The following is a 14,708-nucleotide window of genomic DNA, read 5'->3' on the forward strand; positions in this document are numbered from 1 at the left end:
ACTCTGCCTATTTGAAATCAGTTATCAAACTACAAAACACCGAGGCTTACTACTTCTATCTTAATTCAACTTATAATCCATTCTACAATTATCAATTCAACAATACTTCTGTCAATCACAATTCTTCATAAGCAAATAATAAAAAAAATAAAGAGGTAGGACCAAGCTTACCCCGGCTTACGACTCTCACAGTCTGGCTCTCGGCTTATGACTCTCAGTTTGGCTCTCAGCTTACGACTCTCACGGTCTGGCTCTCAACTTATGACTCTCACAGTCTAGCCTTCATCGCTCTTTCTTCAACCTATTTATCCTACCAAAAAGTTGATCTATCGGCCAGCGGATTCCAAAAGTTATGACCCTTTGAATTCTTAACCATTTATTCCACTAACAACCTATTGTTACCAACTAAACTGCCTAATCATCAGTCTAATTCTCAAGGTTATCAATAACCAACCAGTAATTTACCACAAAGTTTATTTACTTATTATACACTCTTCTATAATAACATCCATATTTTTATTTTTTACTATATAGTTATGTTACTACATGACACCTTGTGTGATACAATCTTCAATCTCTAACTATACAAACTCACATTACTAGAGTTAGTTTTCATGTGAAAACACTCTTGTATCAAAATCGTGGCATAGGATGCTATACTACTATAATGACTTTTTTTACCACTAATATTATTTGGAGCTATCAGGTCAAGACATGGTTGTGATTCTTATTACTTTGCAATAATTGAACTATTTTTAATATAAAGACAAAATACTTGTATTGTAGCTATTCTTGAAGCCTCTTTTTATAATGTAATGAGATCTTTCAGAGTGACATTGTATTTCCATAATTAAATTTTAAAGCCCTTCATATTTTAATTTTCTTAGAGGAAACATTAGTAAAGAAGAACAAGCTTTGCAAAATCTAGACCCATCTTCGTTTAGAGTCGTCATGCATATAAAGAATCTTCAAGCTCAAGTCTAAATGGAAAGAATGCCATTTTTTTTTCTTCTTTCTTTTCTTATAGCACCACTTCAATCCATTCATTCATTAATATATTCTTTCTCACAATTCAACTTCTCTTCTTCATTGCTTACTATGCATTCACCCATTAAGCATCTATTACTTCAATAGTTACTTCACTTCTCTTGTTCCTATTCTCTTGTAGAATATCAACAATGAGATTTGCCATGAGGCAGCTCTACTACAACTTTGGAAGCAAGTCCTTTAAGAACTGTAAGCCTATCAGTAAGATGGATGTATGATTAGTATAAAAACTACAAATTGAAACTTGTTCATCTAAGCTTTGTTTAGAATTGGTGCCACATAGGCACCAACTTTACTTTGTTCATGCATACTTTAATTTTTGGATTTGATTTAATCTCTAAAATTTAAACAATTAAAAGATTTAAAAATAAATTATGGCTTTTTATTTTATTCCTTGAATGTTAAGACTTTTATGGTTATATATATTTTTTTGGCCTTATGTGTTTGCATATACAAATATATTTTATTAATCATATATTCAATATATTTTTATTTAATTTAATAATATTCTATATTAAAAAATTAAAAAATAATAAAAAAATATATAAAATAAAAAGATTTATAGTACATGATTTTTTTATCTACTTGTTTAAAAAAAAATATGATATAATATATTCTTGAAGTATATCTAAAAAAGCATATTATAATAACTATAGATTTTTAAAAATATCTAAATATTTTAATTATTAAATTTTTATAAAATAAATAAAATAATTTATTTATTAAAAAGCTTTATTATAATATATTATTTTAATATTTTAATATATTCATCATATATAGTTTTTTTTAAATCTATAAATTTATTTAGGTTGTTAAATTATTGAATATATTTTTGTACATTTAATAAAAATAAAAAATAAAAAATAGATTCAAATAATAGCATTATAATAAAATTAATTTTTTATTCTTAATTTTTTATGTTTTTTAGAACATACTTTAAAAATAATTTAAACAAAAAATATTAGAATGATTGTTATAAAGTGTAAGTTAGTAAAGAGTCTTGAATCAAACTCAAAGAGGCTTATTGGTAAAACTTGAGAATGTCTCAATTCTATCTTTGTATATACCATCCAAGAAATTAGCTATGTAAAAGCTTTTTAAAGACTACAAGATTTTTGGGCCAAGTGTCTAAATTTTATAAAATTTATATATTGGATTTTAGATAAATAAAAAAATCTTATCTTTTATGTAGCTATTTGATACAAATAGAGATCCAATCTACATTTTAAAAGTTTTTAAATATTTTTAAAACAAGAAATTATTGAAAAAAATTATTTCAATATGCCTCTATTTATTTTAATTATTCATAATTATTTGTTAAGATAATGTATTTACTCCATAATCTGTTTAATGTAATTTAATTCAATTTAATTTATAATTATTTATTTCTATTGATATATGTAGAATGAGTATTTCATTTTTTTTCTTTTTGATAAGATATATGAGATACAAAGATATTTTAAGTTATTTCACATATTTACATAAAATTTAAATGAATTTATTAAATAATATTATAATTTATAATCTATATTCTGTAAAAAGATAATTGATCTATTAAGCAATAAATATAGTTTTGATTTTATAGGTGACATATCTTGAAGTTAAGAGTTTTCTATTTATAGCATATAAATATTCAGATCTCAATTTTTGTATCAAAGATTGTATCTAACGTTTAAAAAAAAAATCTTGAATATATATATATATATATATATATATATACATATTCTTAAATCTAAGAAAGAAAAGACATGATCTATATGATTTTCAGATTTTAATTAATTTTTTATCCTATAAATAAAATAAAATTTTGATAATAATATTAAACCTTTAAAACATGATGTTGCACAAGCATGTAATAGACAAACTTGTTATTCAATACATGTTTTTTAACAATTATTTTGTTTAATTCTTTGTAGTTGAATTGCTTCATTTAAAAAAAATAAAAAAATGTACAAACTCCACAATATACGTACTAATCCATGTATTGACACCAAGTTTTTATTTCTTTTTTATTTCTTTTCTTAATTTCTTTCTTTCTTTTTTGCTACTTAAGATTTAAAGTGTTAAAAATATAAATTCATATCTTTTTTTTTCTTCTTCTTTTTTATTTCAAAATTCTATATGTGACTATAATCAATACAAACATTGAAGTATGGTTGTGAAATTTAGATTTGATAATATTCAATGCAAAACTTAGAAACAAATTGATTGGTAATATCTACAAATCTTAGAACTTAAAAGGATCCAAGTGATAAACTATTTTACTTTACTTTACTTTTTATGTTTTGCCTTTTCAACTAAAAAGATGTTTAGTTGAAACCTATATTATATAAAGAACCTTTGCTTATGCAACTAATTTGATATAAAATAGTGGTTATTAATATATAAGAGTAAAAGCTAATTTCTTTACACACTTTGTAAAAAAGTAACAAGCTTATACATATTTTGTATCAAACAATTTGTTCTCTACCATGAAACTTTGTTTATAGACTATCTAAATGCAACTAAATGCTTTTAATTTTTTGAGGATTAAAAAAGAAAACAATCATCACTCAAAGGAAGTTGATTTATAATACTTTGATAAAATATACTAAAGTTCTTTAGAAAGTCAATTGCAAGAAATGACACTTACAGGAAACGACAAAACAACCAGACGAATAGTAAAATAAACTATCAATGAAATGGTGACCGAAAGCATGTTATGGGTAAGGATGAGTTGTGTAAATTGAACTCTAGGTTGCATGGTGGCCAAAACACTGCATTCATTGAGTAAATCTTTAAGAGAAGGACAATCTCAAGAGTTCAGCAGAGCTCAGGATATTCAGGTGCTCTTGCTCCGTCCTATTCCGGGGGAGTAAAGACACACCCTGCAAATCTCTTTGCTAACTAATCCAGAGCAGAAGCTAAATCTTGTTTGGTGTCAAAAATTACAGAGCAAAAAGCGAAACCATGCAGGGCTGAGTCCACTGCGGGTTCGTCTTCTTCTTCATCTGCGCTAGTGCGGGAGTCTCCTTGAATGAGAGCTCCAGCTCCAGCACTTTCCGTGTTTGTAAGACAAAAAGCTGCCACGGCTTTAAATGGCAAAATGCTTGTCAAGCAAGACGCCACAGCACTGACCTCTGCGGATTGAAGCGCTACGATCCAAGGCAAGACCAACCCAGCTTCCCGCCCGCTCTGAGTGGCAGAATTGCGGGCATTTACCTCAGGATTATGTGAGAGCAAGGGATTTAGTGAGAAGTAGGCGCAACAGAAAAAGTAATCACAAGAGCAGCAGCTTTAAGCAGACTTCGTGGGCTCTCGCTCGCTTTCCACTGTTGGGTGGGAAGCCAGATGTGTGTATGAGTAAGCACACACATATGTGTGTATGAGTATATACACACATACATGTGTGTAAGCTTGAGCGCTCGCGAGGGTTGCTTTCTTAATTTTATTTTCATTTTAAAATTCCTCGGTGCATGTGCCTGTGACATTCAAGGCCACTGAACCATCGTGGGTTTTAGAACCGTTTAGAATTCTGCAACACTGACTTTCTCTTTCTCTTTCCTTTTTTGCCTCCTGCAATTCTTCCTTAAAGACTTTGCTGCGAAGTCTGCAAAAGGTGAAGAAACCCTAATTTAGATGCCATCCTTTGTCTGTGTGATTCCAACTGGTGGGACAGAATAGTGCTCAATGATTGCTGTACCGCTCTCTTTCTCTCAGTCCCTCATTAATTAGGCAAGGTCAACAGCACCCAACATTGCTTCTCCCTCATATTAGCTCACGGCGTTTTAGGGTTTTGTTTAAATTTGAGTTCTTCAGGTTGGAAATTTTAATCCCATGTTTTACGGTCCAGAATTTAGAGCTCTTTTTAAGACCCAGGATTCATGACAACAGAGTTTGAGGTGGGTCGATGGAAAATCTAATTTATTCGCAAGGAACTGTGAAACTTGTTCAGTAGTATGAGTTCTTCCGATATTATTTTCTTTTTCAGTATGGGTTTTAAAGCATGTCGTAGGCAGTAGAAATAGACGACATTAAATGGTGGTGTGCAATAAAATTATTGACGTAAAATCTGAGTCTTCAAAGAGTTGACTGATATGAATTGAATGTTGGTTCGATCCTAAAGTTTCTACAACACATGTTCTGTTATTCTTCTTTCTTAACTCGATTATCGTTTATTTTTATGTTAAGATTAATTAATTACACAAATCCTACTTGCCAATGAAGCCAGGCCAATGTGAACTTGTGCTCCCATGCACACATTGTTTTGGAAGAATATGACCTACAATTTTGGAATGTAATCTTCCCAATTTTTACTATTAGATGTGATAAATGAGAGAGAGCAAAAGAAGAAAGAAAGAAAAAGAAAAAGAAAATCGAAAAGTAGCAACCCGAAAGGAGCCTGTGACAAAAATTCGTATAAAACATATCTTAATGCACAAGAAGAGATACTTCTTTCAACACATGTATTTGTAAACCCTCACCAGTATATGCTAAACATTTCATTGAATCACTAAGATCTGTTGTTGGTTGAAATTTAAGTACCACATATAAAATTTCAACTCTGTTTTTTTTTTTTTTTTCATTGAATTTAATATAAGCAATGAGTTTGCTTGTTGTCATGTATTTGTTGTATAATTGATCAAGTATATAAAAAATATAAAAAAATTATACAACAAATTTATCAAATATATAACAAATACAAGCAATGAGTTTGCTCTTTGTTGATCTCAAATTGGCCCCAACCCATGTCATAATATTTGCCTTTAGTAGCTTCTTAATATTTAAATGATTCCTCCATTGTTATTTGAATTTGATTTTTAAGTGCATGTATGATCCTTTTAAAAACTCTTTTACGTTTGCAAGTAAGTTTTCTTTAGTTGAAAAGTTATTTTTACATTAATTGTTCTTATTGCAATTATTTTTCTTTTCTTGTAAGATGATGAATTTGATAAGAACAACTAGTCAACTCTTTCTTTTGTTCTTCTTAAAAAAATTCAGATATATATATATATATATATATATATATAAAGGAAAATAATACAGCAACCCAAATTTTTACTAAATCGACCCACATGCTCTATTCCTAGTTGTTCTTCCATTCCCTTGTTCTCTAATATTGCCTCCATTCCCAAAGTTCTCAACTCCCATGCCCCTGTCTTTAGCAACGGTTGAAAATGGGGAACAGCTGGGAACAAGGATAGGGGCTCCAAGGGAGGAATGATACTTAAGATGGAGTGGATTGCATATATATATGAAATTACTAAACCAGGATACTTAAGATAGAGTGGCTACATATATATATGAAATATTTTTTAGATAGTGAAAAAGTATCAAAATGAATGACATGACATTGCATATTGATGGTGTACCATTTTTGAACCATCCAATAGTTGACAAGGATAAGTATTTGTATATGAAATTGTGAAGTAATTTATGAAGTTACATAAACATTCCAATAAAATCTTAGGAAACATATTGTGTTTTCAGTTTTTTTTCATTAAATTTAATTTTATTGTGCAGAAAAATACTATATAATTAAATGCAAGAATATTTTAAAGTAATTATTTGTGTTAGGTATTTAAAAAGTATATAATTAATTCATATACACTTGCAATATTAATCTTTAATACAAAGAAAGCATCTCTCAATAAGATTCATACCATTCAAAAGCTTTTGCAAATTTACATATATGTACAAAGTGTTGCTTGGATCATTTTAAATAAAAAAGCATAGATGTTTATTTATTTAAAGTTTTCAAGGATGTATATATATATATATATATATATATATATATTTCCAAAAATATTCCACTCTTAATTCCAAATATTATGAGTAATTTTTTATAAGAATTTATCATCATTTAAAAAAAAATACAAAATACTTTGATAAGAAATTCATGATTTAATCAAAAAAAGAGAAAACTTGATCACAAGCTGCTACAATGTTCTATACTTGCTAAAAGTACTGAAAAATTATGCTAAGTTATTTAAGTTTGTTTCTTGTTCAGCACTAAATACAATAAACTAGCATTCAAAAATTATCTTTTTATAAATAATGTACAACCACTATAAAATTACCATTTCCGAAAATTACCAAATATTGCAAATGTCAACAATGTGGTGCAATGTAGTTGTAACATGTGATTTAAAATAAATCTATTTAAAAATAAACACCAAAATTTAGACAAAAAAAGAATATAAACAAAAAACCTACCCATGCTATGTTTTTGTTATTTATATTCATTTAAAGCCAAGAAATTATTTAAGAAAAATCAAGGGAATGTTAAATAGACCAAAGTTTTTACTAAATTGACCTACCCATGATAAAGAATATGACAATCATGATGAATGTGGTTAATTTTCATTGGTTTTGGATCTAATAATGGAGAAATGAATTTAGAGGTCATTTTTTTTCATGATGGGTGGATAAATTTAGTAAAAACCTTGGTCTATTTAACATTCCCCAAAAATTATTACATACAAAATCTTTACTTCATGTATATATGCTATTTAGTGCTGTGGTTATATGGTTATTAACTATAACTGAATTTAATTTTAATTTCATTCACTTTTTATTTTGTAAATGAAAAAAGGCCTACATAGTTTGATTGTTAGTGGTGTTTTGAAAAGAATGCAACTCAAAAATAATGTGATTCAATTTTCCTTTTGAGACATATTTCTGAAACTATATAGAACATCCTGGTTACAAAATTACAGTACAATAATTTATATTGTAAAAATCAAACAGCATGTTCTTAAAATATAAAAACACAAACATATTTTTTGTTTGAAAGCTTTGTCATATTTTAAAATTTTAACTTATTGTAGCATTTTATTTTATACTCTTTGCATCCCTCAAGGCTTTATTAGAGTGCAATTAGATATCAAGAATATTCACAAAATGGATTACTATGAGTTTTTGTAAATTTTTGTTTGAAATTAGTATGTGTAGTTAGTACAAATGAAAAGAAAAAAACAATGAATCTATTGTTAATTATGAACAACTCTTATCCCAATTCACAATATTCTTGTAGTTTTAAGAATATATATATATATATATATATATATATTGGTCTAATGTGTTGCTTTAATACACCTGATTTTTTCTTTCTTTAATTTTTTTGTTGTAAAAAATTTATGACGTGTAATTTGGCATTAGCTAGCTCTTATACCACAAATGGATAATTAAATTTACGTCTCACATAAAATTGTAATAAATAAAGGATCTTTTACATATTCTTTTACTTATTTAGAAAGAGTGTATTTGTATTGTGTAAATCTCTAAGATTAGATTTTTTTGAATTTTACATGTAAAAGAATCATCAATTGTAATGTATAGAAGTAATTGTAATTAATAAAGATATAATAAAAAATTACATTGTTAGAAATATATCATCAATCCTCAACACTAAAAGCATGAATTTGCAGTACGGTACCATTTTATTTGAAATCATTATATGTAAGCAACAAGTCAAAACGGAAATAAATAGATCAGATAAATAAACCAAACATCTCAAAATATTTTGATAAAAAAAGAAATTGTATTATATAACATTGTCAAGAAGTTATATCATATTATGATCACAAAACTTATTTCATTGACACATTTTGATTAATGCAACACTTTTATAGCTAATGAAAAAATTCCACTCAAATACCCTGTACTACTTAAAAAAATTGACAAAATGAATTAAACACCTACATATGCTTTGCTGTAGGAGATTTCAACACAAAACATATCTTATTTTTCTTTTAATTTATTTAATTCTTTTGATGATTGTGTGCTCTTTCTTTTCGGGCATTTCTTTGTGCACATACTAAGAAACCATAATTATATACACTAAAACCTTGCTGTGGTGCTTTGATCCTCTAGGTACATTAACCTCCTCATTTTAAGTCCGTAGGCATCCATGACAAAAATCAAACAATTACACACACTTACACACTCATTCATGAACCACGATTACATATACACTGATGAATCTAGTTACAAAATGCGACCCATTTCCAATCCAAATCGAAATCAATCAGACACTAACATCGCCTGAGCTTCTCCAATGGACTGGACACACTCTACTTTTTCAGAACCAGATCATCTGCGTCACGGAAAGCTCGATTCACTCCAGCTGGGTGATCCAGCGGTGTCTAGCATGAACAACTAGGGTTGTGCCGAACAAGAGATCCCAGCTCCCCGAAGCTCATCGATCGAAGCATGCCAAACTAGACCATTTAGTGTCCTCGCAACGCTGTGAGGTCCAAAGTTCACGAACTGCCACAAACGAGCTGGTCCATAGATCCTTGGCAATACAAGAGTGGACTCAGTACACTGCAAGGCAGTAGAAAAAGGGTACCGAAGTAGGGTGCAAGCCTACACACGGACACGCGTGCCTCGGGCACAGTGCGAACACCCTGACACCACGCACACGGTGGGGGAAACCGACGGCGATAGGCTGCGACGAGACCCGACCCATGGGCGTTCGGAGCACAAGGACGTTCGACACAGTGGTGACGACGACGACGCCGCGGTTGCGGTAGCGGTCGGTGGTGGAGACGCTGGTTTTCCAAGAGCCCCGGCGCGGGAGGGGGTTCATTGATCACTACCAACATGTTCACACATCGCCGCTCGCGCTGCAGCAGCTCCCCCACACAGAAACTCGACTGATCGCGTTGTACGGACCCTGCCCACGCCCTCATTGAATGCGGTGTACGCGATCCTTGGTGTGCGAATTTGCAGTCGTAAATTAGTGCGCGCAGGAGGGGGGTGCGAGTAGTAGTACTAGGTGACGCTAACCTGCTTGCACTGCTTGCGCTCTTTCCGGTTTGCAGGGAGAGGCCAAATACATCTAGATTCCGGGTTTCGGGTCTGTGGGGAGTGAGCAGCAGCCGTGGGGTTTGTTTCATGTGTGCCTGTGGGGGAGTGTTGGCGCGTCGGCGTATATGTGATGCGTCGATGATGCGTTTGATGTGCTAGTGGTGGGGCGGGTTTAGTCAATCTTGTAGAGGTTCTGGAGTTTTCTGGGGTCTCGGGGTCGTGCCGGAAGTCTGGTATGGCAGGAGCGGTATTGTAGTTTTTAATTTTAGTTTTAATTTAATTTATTTATTTTCCGAAAGTGGGGTTGTGTTCCCGGATTTCAAATCGTCCCGTGTGATCTTGCTTGATTCCTTCCTGGCGAAGGTGCATTGAGTGCTGCTTTGTCGCTGGTGTTGGGGTATCTAGAGGCAAGGAGCAGCTCCAGGCGGTGATTGTGGGCCTTGATACTTGCAATCGTGACTGTTGGAGCCGGGCTTCTTTGAAGTTTTTATGCTAGTGATTGCAGCGAAGCGGATGCTTATTGCTGAGTTATAAGCTCAGGAACTGGTTGTGGTTGAGGGTCGAGTATTCGTGACGCTAGCTCGTTCGTCGGCTGTTTCAGTGCTGTTGTGCGCATCCCTTCTTGTCTAGTTCAACCCCTTGCGATTACCTATTCGCTTCCCGTGCTGAAAGAAATTTCCTGAAGTGAAATCTCCGTGTTCGTTATGAGCGTGTGTTTCTGGAGGCTATTCCTAATAATTCGGAGCTCTAACGCTGAGCGTTAGGTGAATTGACAGGCGGGCGTAGTCAGCGCATTAGCTATCATGTTTGGACGCCGTTGTCGTCTTTTTGACTTGGAAAGAAAGTATTGCCACTAGTATTGAAAGGAGAAGAGGCATCTTTTCTCAGGGAGCAAGGCTACCTCATGACGAGAAGATTGTAAATTGCAGTAGTTAGACGAAGCTGGTTCAGGAAAATGGGCGCTACGTAGTTCGCTCTAATTGCTACATCCGCTCATTCATAATATCCGTCAGTTACTGTTTCCATACCAGCTTAGCGCATGCTTCAGGCCGGACAACCGTGATTCAATTAGTTTTTTGGCTCTGTACGTAGATTGTTACAATTGACACACAATTACACATCTTATCCGGGGCAGGATAGTTTACCCTTGCAACTGTGCTTTTGAAGATCCGGCGCAGCGAACTGGTAGAAATTTTACAACACGGCATGTCGCTGTCTTTTAACAACTCAGAGGCGGGATGCATGCTGTTCTATGACTGTCATCGTTCGGTGCCAGCTCCCTTTCTCACCAAGACGTACCATCTGGTGAGCGATCCTTCAACAAACGAAATTGTGTCGTGGGGCGAGGACGACACAACCTTCGTCGTTTGGCGCCCTCCTGAGTTTGCGAGAGATCTCTTACCCAACTATTTCAAACACAACAACTTTTCCAGCTTTGTGCGACAACTAAATACTTATGTAAGCTCCGCATTTTACACAAATATGATGATAATTCAGATGGAGCGTTCTCACATAGCTAAGTAGCGTTTCAGTGAGAAGTGCGATTCACTCGAGGAAGGATGTTGCAAAAAGTTGAGTACTGAATCCTCAGTACAGGGAAGTTCGGTTGGCTGCGAATTTCACTTGCTGGTGCGCATTTTAAAAAAAATGAAAAGAAGTAAAAAACAATAACGAAAGATTTCTATACGTTGTCTTTGATTCTAATCTCGTAATGATATAGTGAGGGACACAATTCATTACATTTTCGCAGTAGGAAATTTCTTGATGTGGAGGAAGTCACTGCATCTGAAGCGGGACTTCTAATTTTCGCAGGTTTCAGGATCCCCTAGCTCTGGACTTATGGCCGTGCACAAAGCTGATAATCCTTTGCTGAAACTCTTCACGTGCGTGATGGTGACAGGGATTCAGGAAGGTGGTGCCCGACCGGTGGGAGTTCGCGAACGATTTTTTCCGACGAGGAGAGCGGCACCTCCTTTGCGAGATATACAGGCGGAAGGCATTGCAACCTGCTTCATGCTCCGGATCGGCAAAGCAAAGTCGCTCGCTGTCGCCGTCCACTTCTATCGAGGAGCAAGCATGGTCGCCGGTTTCTTCTCCAATGTCGTCCCCATTGCCCGTTATTGTAGAAACCCAGCATCTTACACCTCCGGTCATGAGCATCTCCGATGAGAATGAGAGGCTTCGAAAGGACAACAACCTGCTTCTCTCCGAGATTTCTCGTCTTCGCCGCTTATACGAAGAAACCATCTACATGATCCAGCACCAGTTCAAAGGATTAACCTCAGATCTTACCAGCTTTACCAGCAGGTACCAATCCTTGCAATGTGAGTCAAGGTCATTTGCAGGGTAATTGTTTTCTTCTCGTCACTGCAACACCTAAATTTTGGGAGGTGATCATTATTGATAGGTTTCAAGGGTTTTTTGTCTTTGATTAGCAGCTCTCTTTCTGAATCGAACGAAAATCCTAAGCCTAAAGCATTTCCAATTTGAGTTTTAATGATTAGTTCTACATGATCCTAATTCCGGGTTACCGATCTCCATCACTTGCTTCAAGTCTTTCAGATAAACTAATGCGAACTTTGTTCAATTCAGTTTTGAGAATAATTTGATGAATTGCTTCCTATACATAGCTGCTGTAGCTACTCTGCCAGCTTTGAAAATATCAACAAATTTGAATAAGTGCATGTTGTGATGGGTACTTTTAGTGCACTTCTGGTTTGTGTGCAACATTGGCAGCGAAGAGATCAGCGTTGGAAGTGTGGAGTGTTGTCATTCAATCCTCTTTTGAATGAGTTTTTTGATGATCGATTTTGGTGACTTTTGGTCGCAGGATTGGAGCCAGCAGCCAGTCTCTAGATCATTCAGTACCATCTACAACAGTGTCTGGCGATGCTGCAATGCAACATCGAAACTTGAATCCATTACCTCTAGCCTCAAGAATGGATTCTGAAATCTACGAGCTCTCTGTCCAAGTTAGAACCACGCACCAGCAATACTGTAAAGCCGGCCCCCACCCTGCCTTCGTAGAGAGGAGACCACAGGCAGAGATCATCAATACTGTCGACTCAAAGCTCTTAACCGGCCCGAAGTTAACAACGGCTCATGCGTTGTCAAACCCCAGCAATAACCCTGTAAAGTTGTTCGGTGTCCCTTTGCATAGCCAAGTTGCAGGCACGGAGCCAGTCAAGATGATCAGACGTGAACCAGTTGCAGTTGCTGCTGCCGGAATGAAACGTTTGCAACCAGATTCTTCTTGGGATTCCGTTTCTGATATCAGCGAAATGAACGTCCCTTTACGCGACCAGGTTTCCCTAAGACCTCCTCCTCGAAAGTGCCTGAGGCCGGAGTCAGAGTTGAGACCTTCCACTGTTCAGGCGCCGTGGCTGCAGATTTGTGCCACCCGGGACGAAGGAGTGTACATTTGAGAAAATTAATATTTAATAGCATTGTGAGTTTAACCTTCCCATAAAATTTTCCTTTTACATAACATTTCCCTTAGTGAAGACAGAGGCATGCAACATCGATCAACCAATGTGCAGTTACATAGTATTAGAACTTTCCATGAATTTTCGATCCTTCTCGCGGGTTTAGTTAGTGACATGACTCTTGGTGCATGACACATCACGAGTTTGTAAAATTTTGGAGGCTAAGGTCCGACACAAATTGGAGCTTTCCCGTGCTTCTGCTGTTCTTACAGTTACTCTTTGTACGAGTGGATTGATTGGTGTATCATGGTATTTAATTGACTGCTTTGTTGGATGGACTTTGAGCTTTAAGTTTTATTTCTGAACATTAAAGTTGGTTGCCCATTTCATTTCTCTTGCCAACGATCACGACCCCCAAACTTCCTGTAGATGATACAGCGGACTTACGTAATGGATAGGTTTTACGTAAGTCACAGCAGAAAAGTTCTTCCAGCCAAAAGCTCTAGAACGTGGTTGACGAGATTAATCTATTCATCGTGGAGGACAATGAAGTGACGCTTCGAGAATGTCAACCTCTTCAACGGATCAGCCCTGCCAGATTTGAATCACAAGTGACCCGTGAGGAAGCCATTCAACTTTAAGACTAGCCACACTTGCAGAGGATGGGTCCTTCTCCAATTCAATCTATGTACATGATCTTCTCAGAAGGCCAAGGTAAAGCAAGTGATCGTGATACTTTGGAAGTGATGTACCAAGCGCCAACCATGTCCCAGCCCTTGTGGAGAAACATGGGCGACTCACGAGTAATAGTCCCGGCCTGACCACATTCTCGTGACTGAATGCAATTACCCTGGTCTCTTACCATATTTTTTACATCCCCGGGAATATGGACAGAGTGAGTCACACAAGAGAATAATTAATGGAGTGAAGTGAAGTGAATGAGGGGTTTGCATGTGAATCCAAAGCTGCCACTAATTTCAATGATGTCGTTGACGCACGCAGTAGACATTTCGGTGCAACATGAGCGTACGCTACCATTGTACCGCATCCATTAGCCTGTTTCTTCTTACGTGAGAAGTTAAATTTCGGAGCCAAAAAAATGTTGATGTGACGTCCCTGTATCTCCAGTTTGTGAGAGTCTAAGTCCTGTCTACAATTTATAGGTGTTCTCTTTAAGTGGGAGCTTTCGTATGATGAGTTGTTTCTGAAAAGATCAACAGGGAAGATTTTAGGCTTTGCCGAAGTTTAGATTAATACCTAGAGTGATAAATGCGATATCATTTGGATATTTCATCTGACCAAGAGTCCACTTGGGACCAGAACTTAAAATTAGCTGGGCACAAATGATTGCGCTAATGAGCAGTTTAATCGAGTATGTGTGGTGACAGCCAATCAGGACACAAGTAACGTCCAACTTGCCTGCACCACAAGTCAACCACTAAA

The 14,708-nt window shown here is 35.0% G+C and overlaps 1 protein-coding gene across 1 annotated transcript; it reads left to right on the forward strand.

Annotated features, from left to right (window-relative positions):
- Nucleotides 1–9,542: 9,542 nt before the first annotated feature.
- On the forward strand, nucleotides 9,543–13,540 carry LOC112295650 (uncharacterized). The gene is made up of 3 exons (XM_024547497.3): nucleotides 9,543–11,298; nucleotides 11,741–12,147; nucleotides 12,671–13,540. The coding sequence occupies exons 1-3, from the start codon at nucleotides 11,047–11,049 to the stop codon at nucleotides 13,263–13,265; spliced, it is 1,254 nt and encodes a 417-aa protein (XP_024403265.1). The 5' UTR covers nucleotides 9,543–11,046; the 3' UTR covers nucleotides 13,266–13,540.
- Nucleotides 13,541–14,708: the final 1,168 nt, after the last annotated feature.

Source organism: Physcomitrium patens, chromosome 18, assembly GCF_059467195.1.
Source record: "Physcomitrium patens ecotype Gransden chromosome 18, ASM5946719v1, whole genome shotgun sequence".
NCBI classification, from domain to species: Eukaryota; Viridiplantae; Streptophyta; class Bryopsida; order Funariales; family Funariaceae; genus Physcomitrium; species Physcomitrium patens.